The sequence below is a fragment of the Aquarana catesbeiana genome, linkage group LG02 (genome assembly GCF_042186555.1).
Source record: "Aquarana catesbeiana isolate 2022-GZ linkage group LG02, ASM4218655v1, whole genome shotgun sequence".
Taxonomy (NCBI): domain Eukaryota; kingdom Metazoa; phylum Chordata; class Amphibia; order Anura; family Ranidae; genus Aquarana; species Aquarana catesbeiana.
Genome location: NC_133325.1, coordinates 96,709,130 through 96,724,226, shown reverse-complemented (window position 1 = coordinate 96,724,226; position 15,097 = coordinate 96,709,130). Strand labels below are relative to the sequence as shown.

The following is a 15,097-nucleotide window of genomic DNA, read 5'->3' as shown; positions in this document are numbered from 1 at the left end:
GGTGAATGTATGGAAAGAAGGGAGATTAGATTAGAGGAGGGGAGGGAGGGAGAAAACAGCTTTTGGTACAAGAAGAGAAGACATATTGCCACTGAATAGGAGACTTTGTAGATTTTAGGCAGTATTAAATACTAGGAAAGAACTGTATTCTGCACTGGTTTGGAAGTCTATCCAGTAGTCCCGGGTTTTCCTGAATTTGTCCTCTCGATGATGGTGGTGAGGTCCGTGGTGGGAGAACAGGTTTGTTCACTAGGTAGATTAGTAACAAATGTGGGTTGGAATGGAACAGGTTTCTGAGTCCAGTAGGGGCTGATAACTATTTTTGTTCTTTATTAAACAGGTTTGCTCAGTCTGAAGTAAAGGTTCAAATAGATGATGGGAAGAATGATGCAGAGGAGCCAGCAACATGGACCAAGTAAGTGTTGTGAAAGAGGCCTTTCAGCAGATGGCAGCACTGAGTGGGGGCATAAACTGGTGGATACCCAACCGGAAAGGAATAGAAACATGTCAACCTTTGGGAGACACTAGCTTTATTCAGAGAACAGATGCATAACAGACACTGAAACAGTAAAAAGACATAAACTGCAAAAAGAATTCAAAAACTTTCCTACTGCACAACTTAGAACTAATAATTAAAACTGCTAGAGAATTCTCTTTTTAATATTTCAGCTGAACCCATTCTGGGACTTTTGGTTTACATGGAATCATCTACCAAGTAACTAGTTATAAGACTTTGGAAGGTGGCCACTGATGGGCAGTGGGATATTTTTACATAAGTCTTCCAGTGTCTAACACAATGGATACAATCATTTCTGGTCCAAGAACTCATCAGACTTATAGTCAGCATTTCATAAATATAAAGTCATATACAGTATAGTAGCAATTTTCTAGCACTGCTATATACATCTTCCGGTCAATGGTTGTTAAGGAAACAGCAAATGCTGGCACTGCCCATGTCCTTAGCGTCAAATGGCATCATCCGATCCCATACATTTGCTGCACAGAAATCCCTGGCCATGTAAACAAAGGAGCAGTTATAGCGAAGGGAATCACTGACCAAATATGGCTTTGTGGCACAAATTCCGATAATCCCTGGTCCAAAGACCTTTATAATCAACATGGGGACAATGTGCTTTGCCAGTGGCCTTGTATGGTTTAGGAGGTGGGAAGGGGGGGCATGCTAGTCTCCCCCTTTTCCTGGCCTGCCAGCCTGCATTTTCATAAACGAGCCTAATTTGGACCTCACATTTTTGTATTTTTTTTTTTGTAGGGTTCGCCTTTAAAATCCATACCAGACCCTAATCAAGGATAAGGGGTCGGTATGCATTTTTAGGGGAACCCCATGCCATTTTTCTTGTGGGGTCACCCATTAACATCTACACCAGAGGTAAACGGCTGGGAGCTGTCAATTACTTTCCATTTAAATGGCAATGTTTTGTAAATGGCAATTTTGCTGTAGTAGGTTGTATGCATCACAGAGATGCACCACTTCACAGACAGATTATTGTCACCCCCCAGACATGCTAACATAAGGGATTTGAATTTTTATGTTGTTCTTTAAGTATTATGAAAAATTGCTGCTCCCTGCCAAACGGAATTTTTTAAAGATCTATTTTTGCTTTGCTACATGTTACCCAGGCAGTGTCCCGTCCCTTGAGATTAGGTAAAAAAACATGATGTGATTATGTTATACAGCTGAAAATACATTTTGCCTTTGTGTCTCGGTTTACTGAAGTGCCTCTGATCAGTGCTGCACTACCCACAAAAAAATCATTGTGTAAAAAAAAACAGCAAAAAAAAATAAGAATTATATTAATAATGACCTTTCTTTTTTTTTCCAGCAAACTGAGGAAAATGATTGCTCCATTTGTAATGTCATTTGGATTCAGGTAAGAAAGATGTGATTGTAACTAGATAAAGAGTAACTCCAGGCAATACATATTTGTTGTTGGATTTTTTTTTTGGCGTGGGGCTTGATCAACCATAGAGTTTTCATTGAACTTGGTGGAAAGGTCTCCTGCATATTTCTGGCAAGGCTATGACAGGGGTTACCATTGACCCTGCCTGTTTGTTATCCATATACTCCTATGGAGAAAACCCGAGGTCCATGTGTTCGTGTGCAAATGGTCAGCTGGTAACAACAATAGATCGCAACCTGTCATAGCCCTACCAGGCGTGTGTGACACCTCCATTCCAGGGTCCTAGACAGTAGTGGAGACTCCCTTTTCCTACTCCATTTAAAGCAGAGAAATTATCCTCAATCACTAACGGCAGCTGTTTGCAGCAGCTGTTCAGATTTTTGTTACCATGGGAAAACCAAGGGGTCTATTTATACAAATAAAAAAAAATCACTGTGCTAATGTCTCAAGTATCCCCACAGCCATCACAAATAATACCCATAATTTGTGTATCCTGTTTACTTCCTATGATCATCAGCTCCACCTAGTGATATGTTCTTGATTAGGGTAAAATATTGCATTGTAGACACTAGATGGAGCTGATGATCATAGAAAGTAAACTGTGTGAATGTCTGTGATATTCGCTCAACAAAGTCTTTATAAATAGACCCCAAGTATCTGTGTCTCATTTTTTGGACACCAACCATACCTACCATCCAGTAAAATAATATTGTGAAGTATCAGTTTATAACATTGTGCTCTTAAGCTCTTTAAGACTCCTCCTTGGTAGCTGCAGAGTCACTTGCAGCAGGAGGGTGAACCAGTAGTGCTTATACAGACATGTTTCCTGATTCTGACTAGTAGGCTAGAAGAAATTGGCTTGGGTAGCCAAATGTTGTATGCCTGCAGGCTCCATAACATAAATTGGCTCCTGCCAATGGCTCCAGCTATACAACAACATCCAAGACATAAAAACACATAATAAAAAAAAATGTTTAAAATAATATATTGTTGGAGATAAGCACTTGTGATAAGCATTTGAAAAATCACTGTCACATGATGTGTTTATTTTGAGTCAGCTTACCGTTTTACCAAAACACAGAAAAATATGACAAATCACATTTTATTCTGTCCTTAATATGTCCTTGGTAGTGTTTGGAAGTTTTTTTTATTTATTTTTAATTTTTGAGAATGCCAATTCATTGCTCATTATGATGGCTTGAATATGGTGCCTGCCATTCTTGTTGATGATATTTTGTGGCACATTATCAGATGTCATGGTATTTTAAATGGATCCATTTTAGGCATTATACACTGGGTCAGTGTGGTCATCTTTTAAAATCCTGCATCCAAAATCTCCTGCAGTGAGGGAACTCATGTTTGCCCCTCTAATCTCCAGTGACTCCTGCTTTACTTACACTCCAATGCCGCAGCCTCCACCGGTGTCTTTAGAATTCAACACTTTGGAATTTTATTTTTATTTCGTTTAGCAAACTGGCTGAACATAAAAAAAATTAAAAATCAAATCTGTGCCACGCTTCACACTGTTACCACATTTTCTTTCTGTGCAATAAATTATATATCAGTACAAAGTATACATACTATGGATCAACAAAATTATTACTGTGCAATAATACAATCAAGTGAATAGTGCATACTAAATAACAAAGTGTGGATGTGCTTGTGACGTAAATGCTTAATCATTCAGGTGTATCTTGTATATAATCCATCAATAAAAAGTCTTTTCAAAATTTGCAGTAGAATCAAATTCTTGTGACGGTGCTCCAAACTTTTCAATGTGACACCAAACTTGTGCTCCCCCCCTATGTGAATCTGCTCACCTTAGGGCGTGTGACCGCACAATTGGGTTTGGTCTAATCACGCAGTTGAACCACCCCTGGGCTCTATGTTAAATGGACTCTATGGGATCCTGGGCTGTTCAATGGCGATATCTTCCATATAAATATATAAAAGATAAGGCTAGATGGTGTTTTATCGGTTAAAAACAATATTTATTAAAAAGATGAGGTACTCACATGGTTTGGGTGCTCACAGGGCACCACTCTATGCCAGACAAAAACAAAAACAATGAGATCGTATGTCTGAAAGTTCCTCCGCAGCAACTCGGGTTAGCTGCTTCCTACACTGTCCTGTCCCCTTCCTAACGCATGTCGACACAGGGAATGACGTGTCTTCCTCAGGGGGACTATATGGGGGGGGGACAGGACTGTGTAGGAAGCAGCTAACCCGAGTTGCTGCAGAGGAACATATAGGCATACGATCTCATTGTTTTTTTCTGGCATAGAGTGGTGTGCTGTGAGCACCCAAACCATGTGAGTGCCTTGGAAGAAATCTTTTTAATAAATATTGTTTTTAAACTATACAAAACCATCTAGCCTTATATATATATTTGGAGGATATTGCCATTGAACAGCCAGGATCCCACAGAGTCCATTTAACATAGAGCCCATGAGTGGTTCAACTACGTGATTAGACCAAACCCAATTGTGCCCTAAGGTGAGCAGATTCACAGGGGGGGAGCTCAAGTTTGGTGTCACGTTGAAAAGTTTGGAGCACCGTCACAAGAATTTGATTCTACTGCAAATTTTGAAAGGACTTTGTATTGATGGATTAAATACAAGACACACCTGAATGATTAAGCATTTACGTCACAAGCACATCAGGACTTTATTATTTAATATGCACTATTCACTTGATTGTATTACTGCACAGTAATGATTTTGTTGATCCACAGTATGTATACTTTGTACTGATATATCATTTATTGCACAGAAAGAAAATGTGGTAACAGTGTGAAGCGTGGCACAAATTTGCTTTATTTTTTAATAATAAAAATAAAATGAACAGATTTCTCCATCCACACATGGAGAAATCCCCCCCCCCCCTCCACTGGAACATTGTATTCTGACAGCGGAACTGAAGCCGCTGATTGACACAAGTTTTCCAGCTTGTCTGTTCAAGTTCAACAATGGCGGCTGGTCTACAAGGGGCGCCGCCACCCCCAGCCCGCACTATCTATGTGGCCGTGCACTGTGCGAGGCACCGGACCAACAGGTCTCTACCAGGTCTGCCACCCCCTCACAAGCACGTGACCACAGCTTAAGGCCCCAATTGGCCTGTTTTATGTTGTCCTCCCACCCTGAGATACCAGCGAATCGACTTCCCACCCTGACCAATCAGGACAGGAGGCTGAAGACTGGGTCAACACAGAAGCCACGGCACCAGGCACCAGGGGAGCCGTGACTGCTGGAGGGCTTTGCCCATAGGATGAGTGCGGACCTGGAGGGGCCCGCCTGCACCCCCCCCAAAATCCTGCAGCACCAGCCACCACTGCTAATCAACAAACATCGATCTCACAATTGACTGTCAAACAGGGATGGCCATACACGGATCGAAATTCTTCCAGCCCCTGCTGAGCCAAATTCATTTTGATCTTTCAAAGGCCAACTTAAGACTTCATGGGTCACAACACAATCCATTGGATCAAAATGGACTATCCACTGGGTCACAACACAACTGCGTGGTGTCACGACACAGCTAATGTGATTGTCACCCAGTTAAAGCAAGTGGAAAAATAACAAATCTACAGGGAGGACTAAAAAAAAAAAACAACAACAAAAAATACATCATATACAGTATGTTTATTTGCCCATTTCACATTAAATTTAAAAAAAAAAGCTAAAGATTTTCAGTTTTAATCCTACATTTACCGTTTCTTTATTATAAGAATGTAACCTTGATGAAATTATATTACAAGTTTATTGAACAGGAAAAAAAATGGCTAAAGATAACACTATAACTGCACCAAAATAGAAATGTACACATTTATGTCTGGCTGATGGAAAATGAATAAAAATGACTGCTTACATGTTAAATAATTACAACAGACTTTGAGGACAGTGAGTTCAGATCAGCCAGATTCCAAGAAGTTCATTTTGCTCATCCGTCCTGTTTAAGCTGCACCAGACAACACTGTCCCAGTGTGGGAAATATTTCTGTTGACAAAACAGACGAAATGTAGACTTGAAGCTGCAGTACTTGAGAACAACATTTCAAAGAAAGTGATTTCTCATTGTTGTTGCCCAGAGAGCTTTCACTTGATTTTACATATAACACGTCTAACATAAAAAAACATTCTTTAACTCCAAGAGAAAAAAAGACAAGTGAATACCGCACCCCCATGTGTTCTAGAAAATGTATTGCTGAACTGTCCTGGTCCATTAGCTACATCAAGATTGTTTTACAAGCATTCTAAACTTGTTCTTCTACAGGCAGCTTGCGTACGCAGAAGCTGGCTGTGAAATCTGTTTCTCATAAATGGCTTCAGCACGTTTTATAAAACACAAGGGAGTTGATATAAAAAGAATTTGCATAGCAATTCATCCAGTGAAAGTGCATGTATTGTACATTTGTTCGGTGTGAATGTACATAGGCTATATCTAGTGCTGTTTGAACGTAAAGCATTGAATGTTGAATTGGCCACTAGATGGAGCTAAGTATTACAAGAATTTGCTATAATACTTAGTAACATCTATGCAATATTTTCTATTTAAAATCAATGAAAAACATTCATCCAGCGCAGTACATTGTTTTTTTGTTTTGTTTTTTTTTTTTTTTTGCCCCATTCGCACAGTACGAATGTACATGCATTTTTACTGGGCAAATGGCTATGCAAATTTTTATATATCAACTTCTATAAGTAAAAAGAGAATAAAAACAGCACCACAGCCACTATCAATCTACATACTGATGACCAGCCAGTGAAAAGCATTTGTGCATAGTATGGTACTACCATACAATATAACAAATATTTTAAAAAGTACTCTATGATAATAGCAGATATATACTAAATCACTAAATTTTGATACAAGTTACGTTTTCCCTTTTCGTGTGTTAGCCCTGGTTCACACTGGAGCGTTTTGACATGCGATTTGACATGTCAAATCGGCGGCAATTGCCGTCAATGGCACCGTCCTAATCCTAATCCTAATCGCTCTGCACCGATTTCAAAAAGTCGTTTCTGTACTACTGCGATTTTGGGCTGCGATTTACATTGACATCTGTGCAGAAACCTGTACAGATGTTTCTGAAATCACAGCTGAAATCAGGACTGACATGCGGGAGTGAAATCGTGCGAGTTCAGCGCGGTTTCATTCCTGCAGCTCAGTGTGAACCTGGGCTCAAGGATGCTTCTAAGTACATTCAAGGAGCTACAACCTGGATGGGAGCATTAAAGCCCCATACACACTATTAGATTTTCTACAGATTTTTATCTTCAGATTTACCAAAATCATATAGTGCAGGGGTCTGCCTGATTGCATACAGGCATGTACTGGCCATCGGGACTACCGGGAGTTTCCCGGTGGGCCGATGGCTCAGTGGGCCAGTCATGTGCAGTCCTGGAGCGGCTCCTCTCTGACAGTGAGTGATCGCGATTTCATTCCTGTCATGGGGGGCAGCTTCTGTCACTTGCTGGAGAGAGCATTAGGCTTTCTGCTCCCTTCAGCCTGCAGAGGGAGATAGACAGCCGGCACACTTTCCTTCCTCTCTCCCCTTATCACTTGTTATCACATGACTGGAGAGAGGAACGAGAAGCTGATGTGAAGGGGGCTTCTGATGGGGACTCTTTGATGTGAAGGGGGCTTCTGATGGGGACTCTCTGATGTGAAGGGGGCTGCTCATGGGCTCACTGATGTGAAGGGGGCTTCTGATGGGGACTCTCTGATGTGAAGGGGGCTTCTGATGGGGACTATTTGATGTGAAGGGGGCTTTTGATGGGGACTCATTGATGTGAAGGGGGCTTCTGATGGGGACTCTTTGATGTGAAGGGGGCTTCTGATGGGGACTCTTTGATGTGAAGGGGGCTTCTGATGGGGACGCTCTGATGTGAAGGGGGCTTCTGATGGGGACTCTCTGATGTGAAGGGGGCTTCTGATGGGGACTCTCTGATGTAAAGGGGCTTCTGATGGGGACTCTCTGATGTGAAGGGGCTTCTGATGGGGACTCTGATGTGAAGGGGGATTCTGATGGGGACTCTCTGATGTGAAGGGGGATTCTGATGTGGACTCTCTGATGTGAAGGGAGCTTCTGATGGGGACTCTGATGTAAGGGGGATGATGTTGGGGACACTCAAAATTAAAGTGGGCCGGTCATGATGGGACAAATTTCTGTCCCAGTCCAGCCCTGATTGCATACAAATTGAAACTCTTAAGGTTTGACCTCATATTATATGGTTTTGCTAAATCTGAAGACAAAAATCTGCAGAAAATCTAATAATGTGTATGGGGTCTCAGACATTGCTATCTTCTTTAAAATATGCCTGCCCATACCCAAGCGAATGTGATTCTTATTACTCACTGTGTTCATTTCTGATGTACAACCATTTTATATAAGCTTGGAATTGATTGACGCAGCATTTTGCTGTATAAAAGTCATTTTATTTCTCTTTTTGTTATACAAAATCAATAAAAACAGATTATACAAAAAATCTCATATAAGTTTGAACAATTATTTTAACGTAATGTAATTTCAAAAGTTGTTTTCAACCTGCTTAAAGTGGATCTAATATCAAAATGTGAAAATTTGGTATGTTATAGAGAACCTATAGATGTAGTATCTACGCAGTACCCTGAAAATGCACCCATTGTCTGGAATTCCTCTTGAAAAATAGCATAGCATGTCCTAGTATGCGATAGTGCCTAGACCAGTGATGGTGAACCTTGGCACCCCAGATGTTTTTTGAACTACATTTCCCATGATGCTCATGCACTCTGCAGTGTAGTTGAGCATCATGGGAAATGTAGTTCCCATGTAGTTCCCAACATCTGGGGTGCCAAGGTTCCCCATCACTTGTCTAGACTCTCCTGGGCCAATACCCTCTTCTGCTAGTCTCAGATTTAGGGGTGAATCACACTTTTGCTTTGTGGTTCATTCTGAATGACACCCTAATGCATTTAGGTAATGCAGTAATGATACATATGCATCTCAATGCATCACAAAGCACCATAAAGCAATACCCTTTAGGTGGAGCTCAGCTTTAAAGAATGTATTGGTATGAGGTGACAACTATCCTTTAATCCTGCATTATCATTCTCTCATATGCGCCTCTGGTGGAGAGTACAAGCAGTCATGCAAAACCAAATTGAGCAAGCATGGTGAATTGTTGTCAGTAATAAAAAGTCAATCAATGATGTGCAGACAAAATTGGAACGACTGCATGTACACCATAAGTGAGTGAAAGAAGTTAGAGGAGATCAGAAGCACTGATATACAAAAAAGGTGAACATATCAATTTAGGAACAGACCAAGTATGTAAACCCCATTATTACAGGCCATACAGTTCATAACCCAAAAGCGGAGTTCCACCCCCCCCCCCCCACCCCCCCAGCAAAAAACGTAAAGTCAGCAGCCACACATACCTTAGCTGCTGACTTTTAATATTAGGACACTTACCTGTCCTGGAATCCAGCGATGTCAGCATCCCAGCCAATGTTTCCATGAGCTCTCGGGTGCTGCCACTGCCATTCATGGTAAGGGAACCACACTGCACTTTTTGGTGTTGAGAAGATGTCTTCCAAATTCCTGGGAGACATCTGTTTGTCTAAGGCAAGCCTTATGCCGCGTACACACGGCTGGACTTCCCGACACAAAAAGTCCGATGGGAGCTTTTTGTTGGACATTCCGACCATGTGTATGCCCTATCGGACTTTTTCTGTCGGCATTTCCGACGGACTCAGATATAAAACATGTTCTAAATCTTTCCGTCGGAAATGCCGACGGAGTTTAGCCCGTTGGCAAGTCCGCTCGTGTGTATGCGGCATTAGAGGATTATTCTCTGGGGTTGATTTACTAAAGTAGTAGAGTGAATGTTTTCTTAACTTAGTAAGTAAGGAAATTATAAAAAAAAAATATATATATATTTTTGCTTGCACTTGATTGGATGGTCGAGGAAAACAAAACGTCCCCTATTTACTAAGCTCCATGCGCTTTCACTTTGTGTAGTGAGCAGTCTTTACTCTTTTATAAAAGCAACCCTGGTAAACTGAGAAACCATTCAACCAGAAACATTCCAACTGTTATTTGTCCTGTGTAGGTTTGAAAATAAAAGAGGGATTATGACTGTATTTTTAATATTTGTATTTCAGAGTGTTTGGAGTTCTGCTCATCGTGGTGGATTTTGTGTTCGTCATCGTGGATCTGGCAGTGATGGATAAAAGTGATCAGACGTCAAAAATCATATCAGGAATTTCCTTAAGCATTTCCATCTTCTTTCTCATAGATGTTCTGCTGCACATCTTTGTGGAAGGGTAGGTGACAGACCTGGCATTAAGGCATTGCTTGTCTAATCTCACTAAAGCAGAGCAAACACTATTGCAAGGCAGAGTACACTACATCGGAATAAATTCTGAAGGTTTTTCCGACGGAGTTCCGTCAGAGTTCCGCTGAAACTGTCTTGCCTACACACGATCACACCAAAGTCCGACCGTCTAGAACGTGGTGATATACAACACGTACGACGGGACTAGAAAAAGGAAGTTCAATAGCGAGTAGCCAATAGCTGCCCTCTCGTACTTGCTTCAGAGCATGCGTCGTTTTTGGTCCATCGGAACAGCATACAGACGAGCGGTTTTCCCGATAGGAATTGATTCTGTCAGAAAGATTTAAACATGTTCTATTTCTAGGTCCGTCAGAATTTTCGGGAAAAAAAAAGTCAGATGAAGCCCACACACGATCAGAATGTCTGATGAAAAGATTCCGCCGGACTTTTCCTGCTGGAAAGTCCGACCGTGTGTACGCGGCATTAGAGCAGGGATAGGCAACCTCGGCACTCCAGCTGTGGTGAAACTACAAATCCCATTATGCCTCTGCCTCTAGGAGTCATACCTGTGATTGTCAGGGTCTTGCAACTTCTCATGGGACTTGTAGTTTCACCACAGCAGGAGGGTCGAGGTTGCCTGTCCCTGCCTTAGAGTTATAGAAAATAGAAACAACCCCATTTCCACAGTGCAGTGTCATGTCTCAGAAATCTGCCAAAAATTGCGGATGGGCATTTGGAGAGGGGGTATGTTTCTGTAAATAGTGACAATGCCAAAATCAGGAGGGGATGCTGCTCTCACATCACACAACTAGAGCGATGTGCTGACCAGTTGTGTTATCTACTTTATTCTACATTTCATTCATAACATTTTTCTTTAGCATAGATTCACTTTAATGACCACTGGAGATGGTCCTGCTAATAGGGAGCAGGTGAAAACTCTAGTGTACTAGCATCTAGCTGATGCCAATAATACCAAAACACATGCATGTTAATAAATGAACAGTATGTACATATCTATGTGTGCATAAAAAATCTATCTATCTATCTATCTATCTATCTATCTATCTATCTATCTATCTATCTATCTATCTATCTATCTATCTATCTATCTATCTATCTATCTATCTATCTATATAGATCTATATATATATAGATCTATATATATATATATATATATGTATATATATATATATATATATATATATATATATATAGATCTATATATATACTTTTGTACAAACACATATATAAACTATGTTTCACTCTGCGTATAATACTACTTTTTCCCAGTATAAGTCACGTATTTAAAGATAGAAATTAGAGATAACCTAATTTTATTATCAGGAAGAGGACAGAAGGTTGTTGAATTATTTAAAGGATGAACCCCAGATACAGTGACTTTTCCATTTCTCATATTTCCTTCATGCTCATATATCAGGTCGTGTCTTGTATTGTGTGGAATGTCAGCACGTCTGTTGTCCACTCCTCTTTTGTTCATCTCACTTGGGAATCTTATTCCTGTAAATGTATTGAACATAACATTTTGCTGTTTCCAATGTTTCTCTTTCAGATTTCAGAAATACTTTAGTTCGAAGTTGTATATATGTGATGCTACTATTGTTGTTATCACGTTGATTGTTACCGCGGTCTACGCATTCACAGATTTCAGTGGAGCCACCAATATTCCAAGGTATGACATAGTCATTCCAGATAGTTAATAATAATGGTTGGTGGGCAGGACTTTTTTAAGGTATCATGTTTTAATATGGTGGCTGGTCCTTTACCTTTTCAGTCTAGGGCGTACTTTTGTGTGTTTGTTCATAATGCTTATACTATATTTGTTATAATTGTCTCTATGGAACAGTTCTTCAAATCCTTGTATCACGAAAATAAGAATGTTCTTTATATGTATATGTAGGCACTACATGCAGTGTTTTTAGGGCCCATACATGCTGTGCACATTCTGTGCTGTTCAGCCATTCATGTTGATGTACTTCTTTAGAATGTAAATTTTACACTTTATGTGAAGCAGGGGAGGCTCAAAATAGACAGTTTCCTAGGTGCATTTGTAGAGATTCTGCATCCAAACTTTTTTTTTTTTTTTTTTTTTTGAGTATATGCAAATAAATGAACATTCTCGTAGGAAAATTCTGAACACAGGAGTACACATTCGAAATGTCACATCGGCAAAAAACAGAAGTATAATAAAGTACACAAAACAAATGGATCAAATGCATCTACAGTGAATACATTCAGAAACTTGGCAAGGAGCGGATAGCATAATGCCAGTTAACACATAACCAAACTGTAAATAATACAGTAGCTCAACCTCTATTTATCTATTTTTTTATTTATTTAAGGTACTTATATATCGCCGTCAATTTTACGCAGTGCTTTACATACCTCTAGAAAAGAAATGTCATTGTTGTGCTCACCCATGTTAAATATATTAAACTGGAGGACCTGTACAAGAAAAAAAACCATCAACCAGGTCCTGTCTGCACTTTTTAAACTATGTGGTGGCCAAATATTAGATTTGGCCATCATGGCAATACACAAATAAGGTAGCTATGGTGTAGAATCCGCTATTAAGAAAAGGAGAGAGTCCACAGTATCCTGTGTATCTAGCCAGGATCCCCAAATTTTATAAAATTTCCCCGGGGGGCCTCTAGCCTCAAATGTCAGCTTGTACAGAGCCAAGGTTTGGTTAGTTCATTTTTTCCACAAGCTTATATGTAGAGGTTCAGAGGAAAGCCAGTGGAGGGCTATTCATTTCCTAGGGTAATATAAGATGAGCCTCAAGAACTTTTTGGACGTGGCAGAGATGTCTTGGTCCTCATAAATACCTAATAAACACCATTTAGGATTGCAGATATTTGGTGTTAGCTATAAGGGCTGTAATTATTCGACCAAAAAGGTCTAACTCTATCGCAGTACCACACTATATGTAGAAAGTCACCATTCTCTTTAGCAAATTTATGGCAAAGAGGCGAGTCCCTCTTACGCATATAAAATAAATGTTGTGGGGTATAATATGTAAATAGCGCATTTGAACAAGCTTATCCCTGGCAGAGATCACTGTGGAAGGGTATGAATTAAACAATTTGCATCCAAAATTTTGATATGTTTGGCTGAAATCTTGGAGAACCAAACTCAGCTGTGTTTCCAGCTCATCCCTAGTGTAGAAAAATAAAAGGGGGGCATTGGATTTTGCCCCATTCACGTAAGGCAAATGTACCAGCAGTTTCACTGGTTGAATAGCTATGATTTTTTTTTACAAATACACCCCTAAGTGTGGTAAGTGTTCTATTATGCCTTTTGAGAGTTTCAAGTTCAGCCAAGTTACTGATTCTTTGGAATGCTCCGAATAGACTTCACACTTGGATGGCCAAGCCTTCAAAAAGAGCTGACCACTTAAGTTTAACGCAGACTTTAACTTTTGTATTTTTAGTTTTGGATAAAGTGGTGAAGTGTCATGAAGTTCTGCCAGTTTTTTATTGGCGGTTCTTCTAGCCCCACTGCTGAGATTTTCCTTTGCTTCATGTCCCAAGATAAAACAGGAAGTCAATTGGTCATTGGCAATATCTGCTGTTCAATGAAAGATAGGATGAGACCATTGCAGTGAATGAAAGAAACAACATTTGACCTTATTCTGTAATCTTATTGTCTGCATGGAAATAGATACATAATAAAGCAACCACATTTAAATCATCAGCATTTTGGGGACTTTAAATGTGCGCATGATACACATATGCTAACTAAATGAATAATTCTCTTCCTAGACTGGTCAACTTTTTCCGAGCTTTGAGAATTCTCATTTTGGTGAGAATATTTCGCCTGGCGTCTCAGAAGAAACAGCTGGAGAAGGTTACTCGTCGAATGGTAAGAATGACCAGTGGGATGAAAGCCTGAATTGACTCAGATACACTGACATCATATTTAAGTATTAAATGATGTCACCGCCTCATCCACTCCTGATAAACACTGAAACTATCAGTACAAAAGCTGTAACTAATATGCACCACTAATGTTATTACATCTCAAAAAAGAGTAACCTTCCCCATCAACAATATTTTATTACAAAGTTTTCTCTTGACAGTGCCTAAAGCCTTTGCTATTTTTTTATGCTGTTTGCATTACAGTTTTAGGGCTCTTCACACCACTGGCAGCATTATAACACAAAGTAACATCTGATTCAAATTTTTTCACCCCAGTGGTTTGTGGTGTGGTGTACTGCATACATAGTTGCCCAAAAAAAAAAATGTGGGACACTTTTTTGGCTGTAGGCAGAGCCGTATAATAATTAGGGGGTGGGGCATGCGTTTGTAGGCATGGCTTAGCAATAAAAAACAAAACTTCGCGCGCCGAAAAATGGTTGTGGTTCACGTAAAATAGTGGGCGTGGCTTAAATGGGCGTGGCTCAAAGGGGGTGTGGTTAGAGTCTGAGATAAATAAGGGATGGAGAGGGAAAAGGGGAGAGAGGAATGAAGGGACAGCAGCCCCAGATCCTACACAACAATAGAAATATGTGTATTCTAGAAAGTTTAACAATCAGCAGATAAAGATACTCCAAACACCTGGTGTTAGTGCTTCAATCATCCCGGCACCATGATTGTTATGGTCTCAGGATGATTGAAGCGCATTATTTTTAATATTACATTGTAATATAAAAATAAATCATTCAAATCATCATAATGCAGAATCAGTGGGATCACTGTGCGTGTCACCTGCCACGTCGCCTGCCACCAGCAGAGTCCATCCTTGCATCAGGTGCCCCCAGCAGAGTCCGTCCTTGCATCAGGTGCCCCCAGCAGAGTCTGTCCTTGCATCAGGTGCCCCCAGCAGAGTCTGTCCTTGCATC

The 15,097-nt window shown here is 40.3% G+C and overlaps 1 protein-coding gene across 3 annotated transcripts in view; it reads left to right on the top strand.

The window, feature by feature from the left end:
- LOC141127083 (phosphatidylinositol 3,4,5-trisphosphate 3-phosphatase TPTE2-like) overlaps window positions 1-15,097 on the top strand; it is a 94,839-nt gene that overhangs the window by 36,814 nt on the left and 42,928 nt on the right. For all 3 annotated transcript variants that reach the window (XM_073613259.1, XM_073613261.1, XM_073613260.1), the window contains exons 3-7: window positions 341-415; window positions 1,842-1,889; window positions 10,064-10,225; window positions 11,807-11,926; window positions 14,019-14,118. In XM_073613259.1, coding sequence (XP_073469360.1) covers window positions 341-415; window positions 1,842-1,889; window positions 10,064-10,225; window positions 11,807-11,926; window positions 14,019-14,118 — 505 coding nt within the window. The remainder of the gene's footprint in view (window positions 1-340; window positions 416-1,841; window positions 1,890-10,063; window positions 10,226-11,806; window positions 11,927-14,018; window positions 14,119-15,097) is intronic.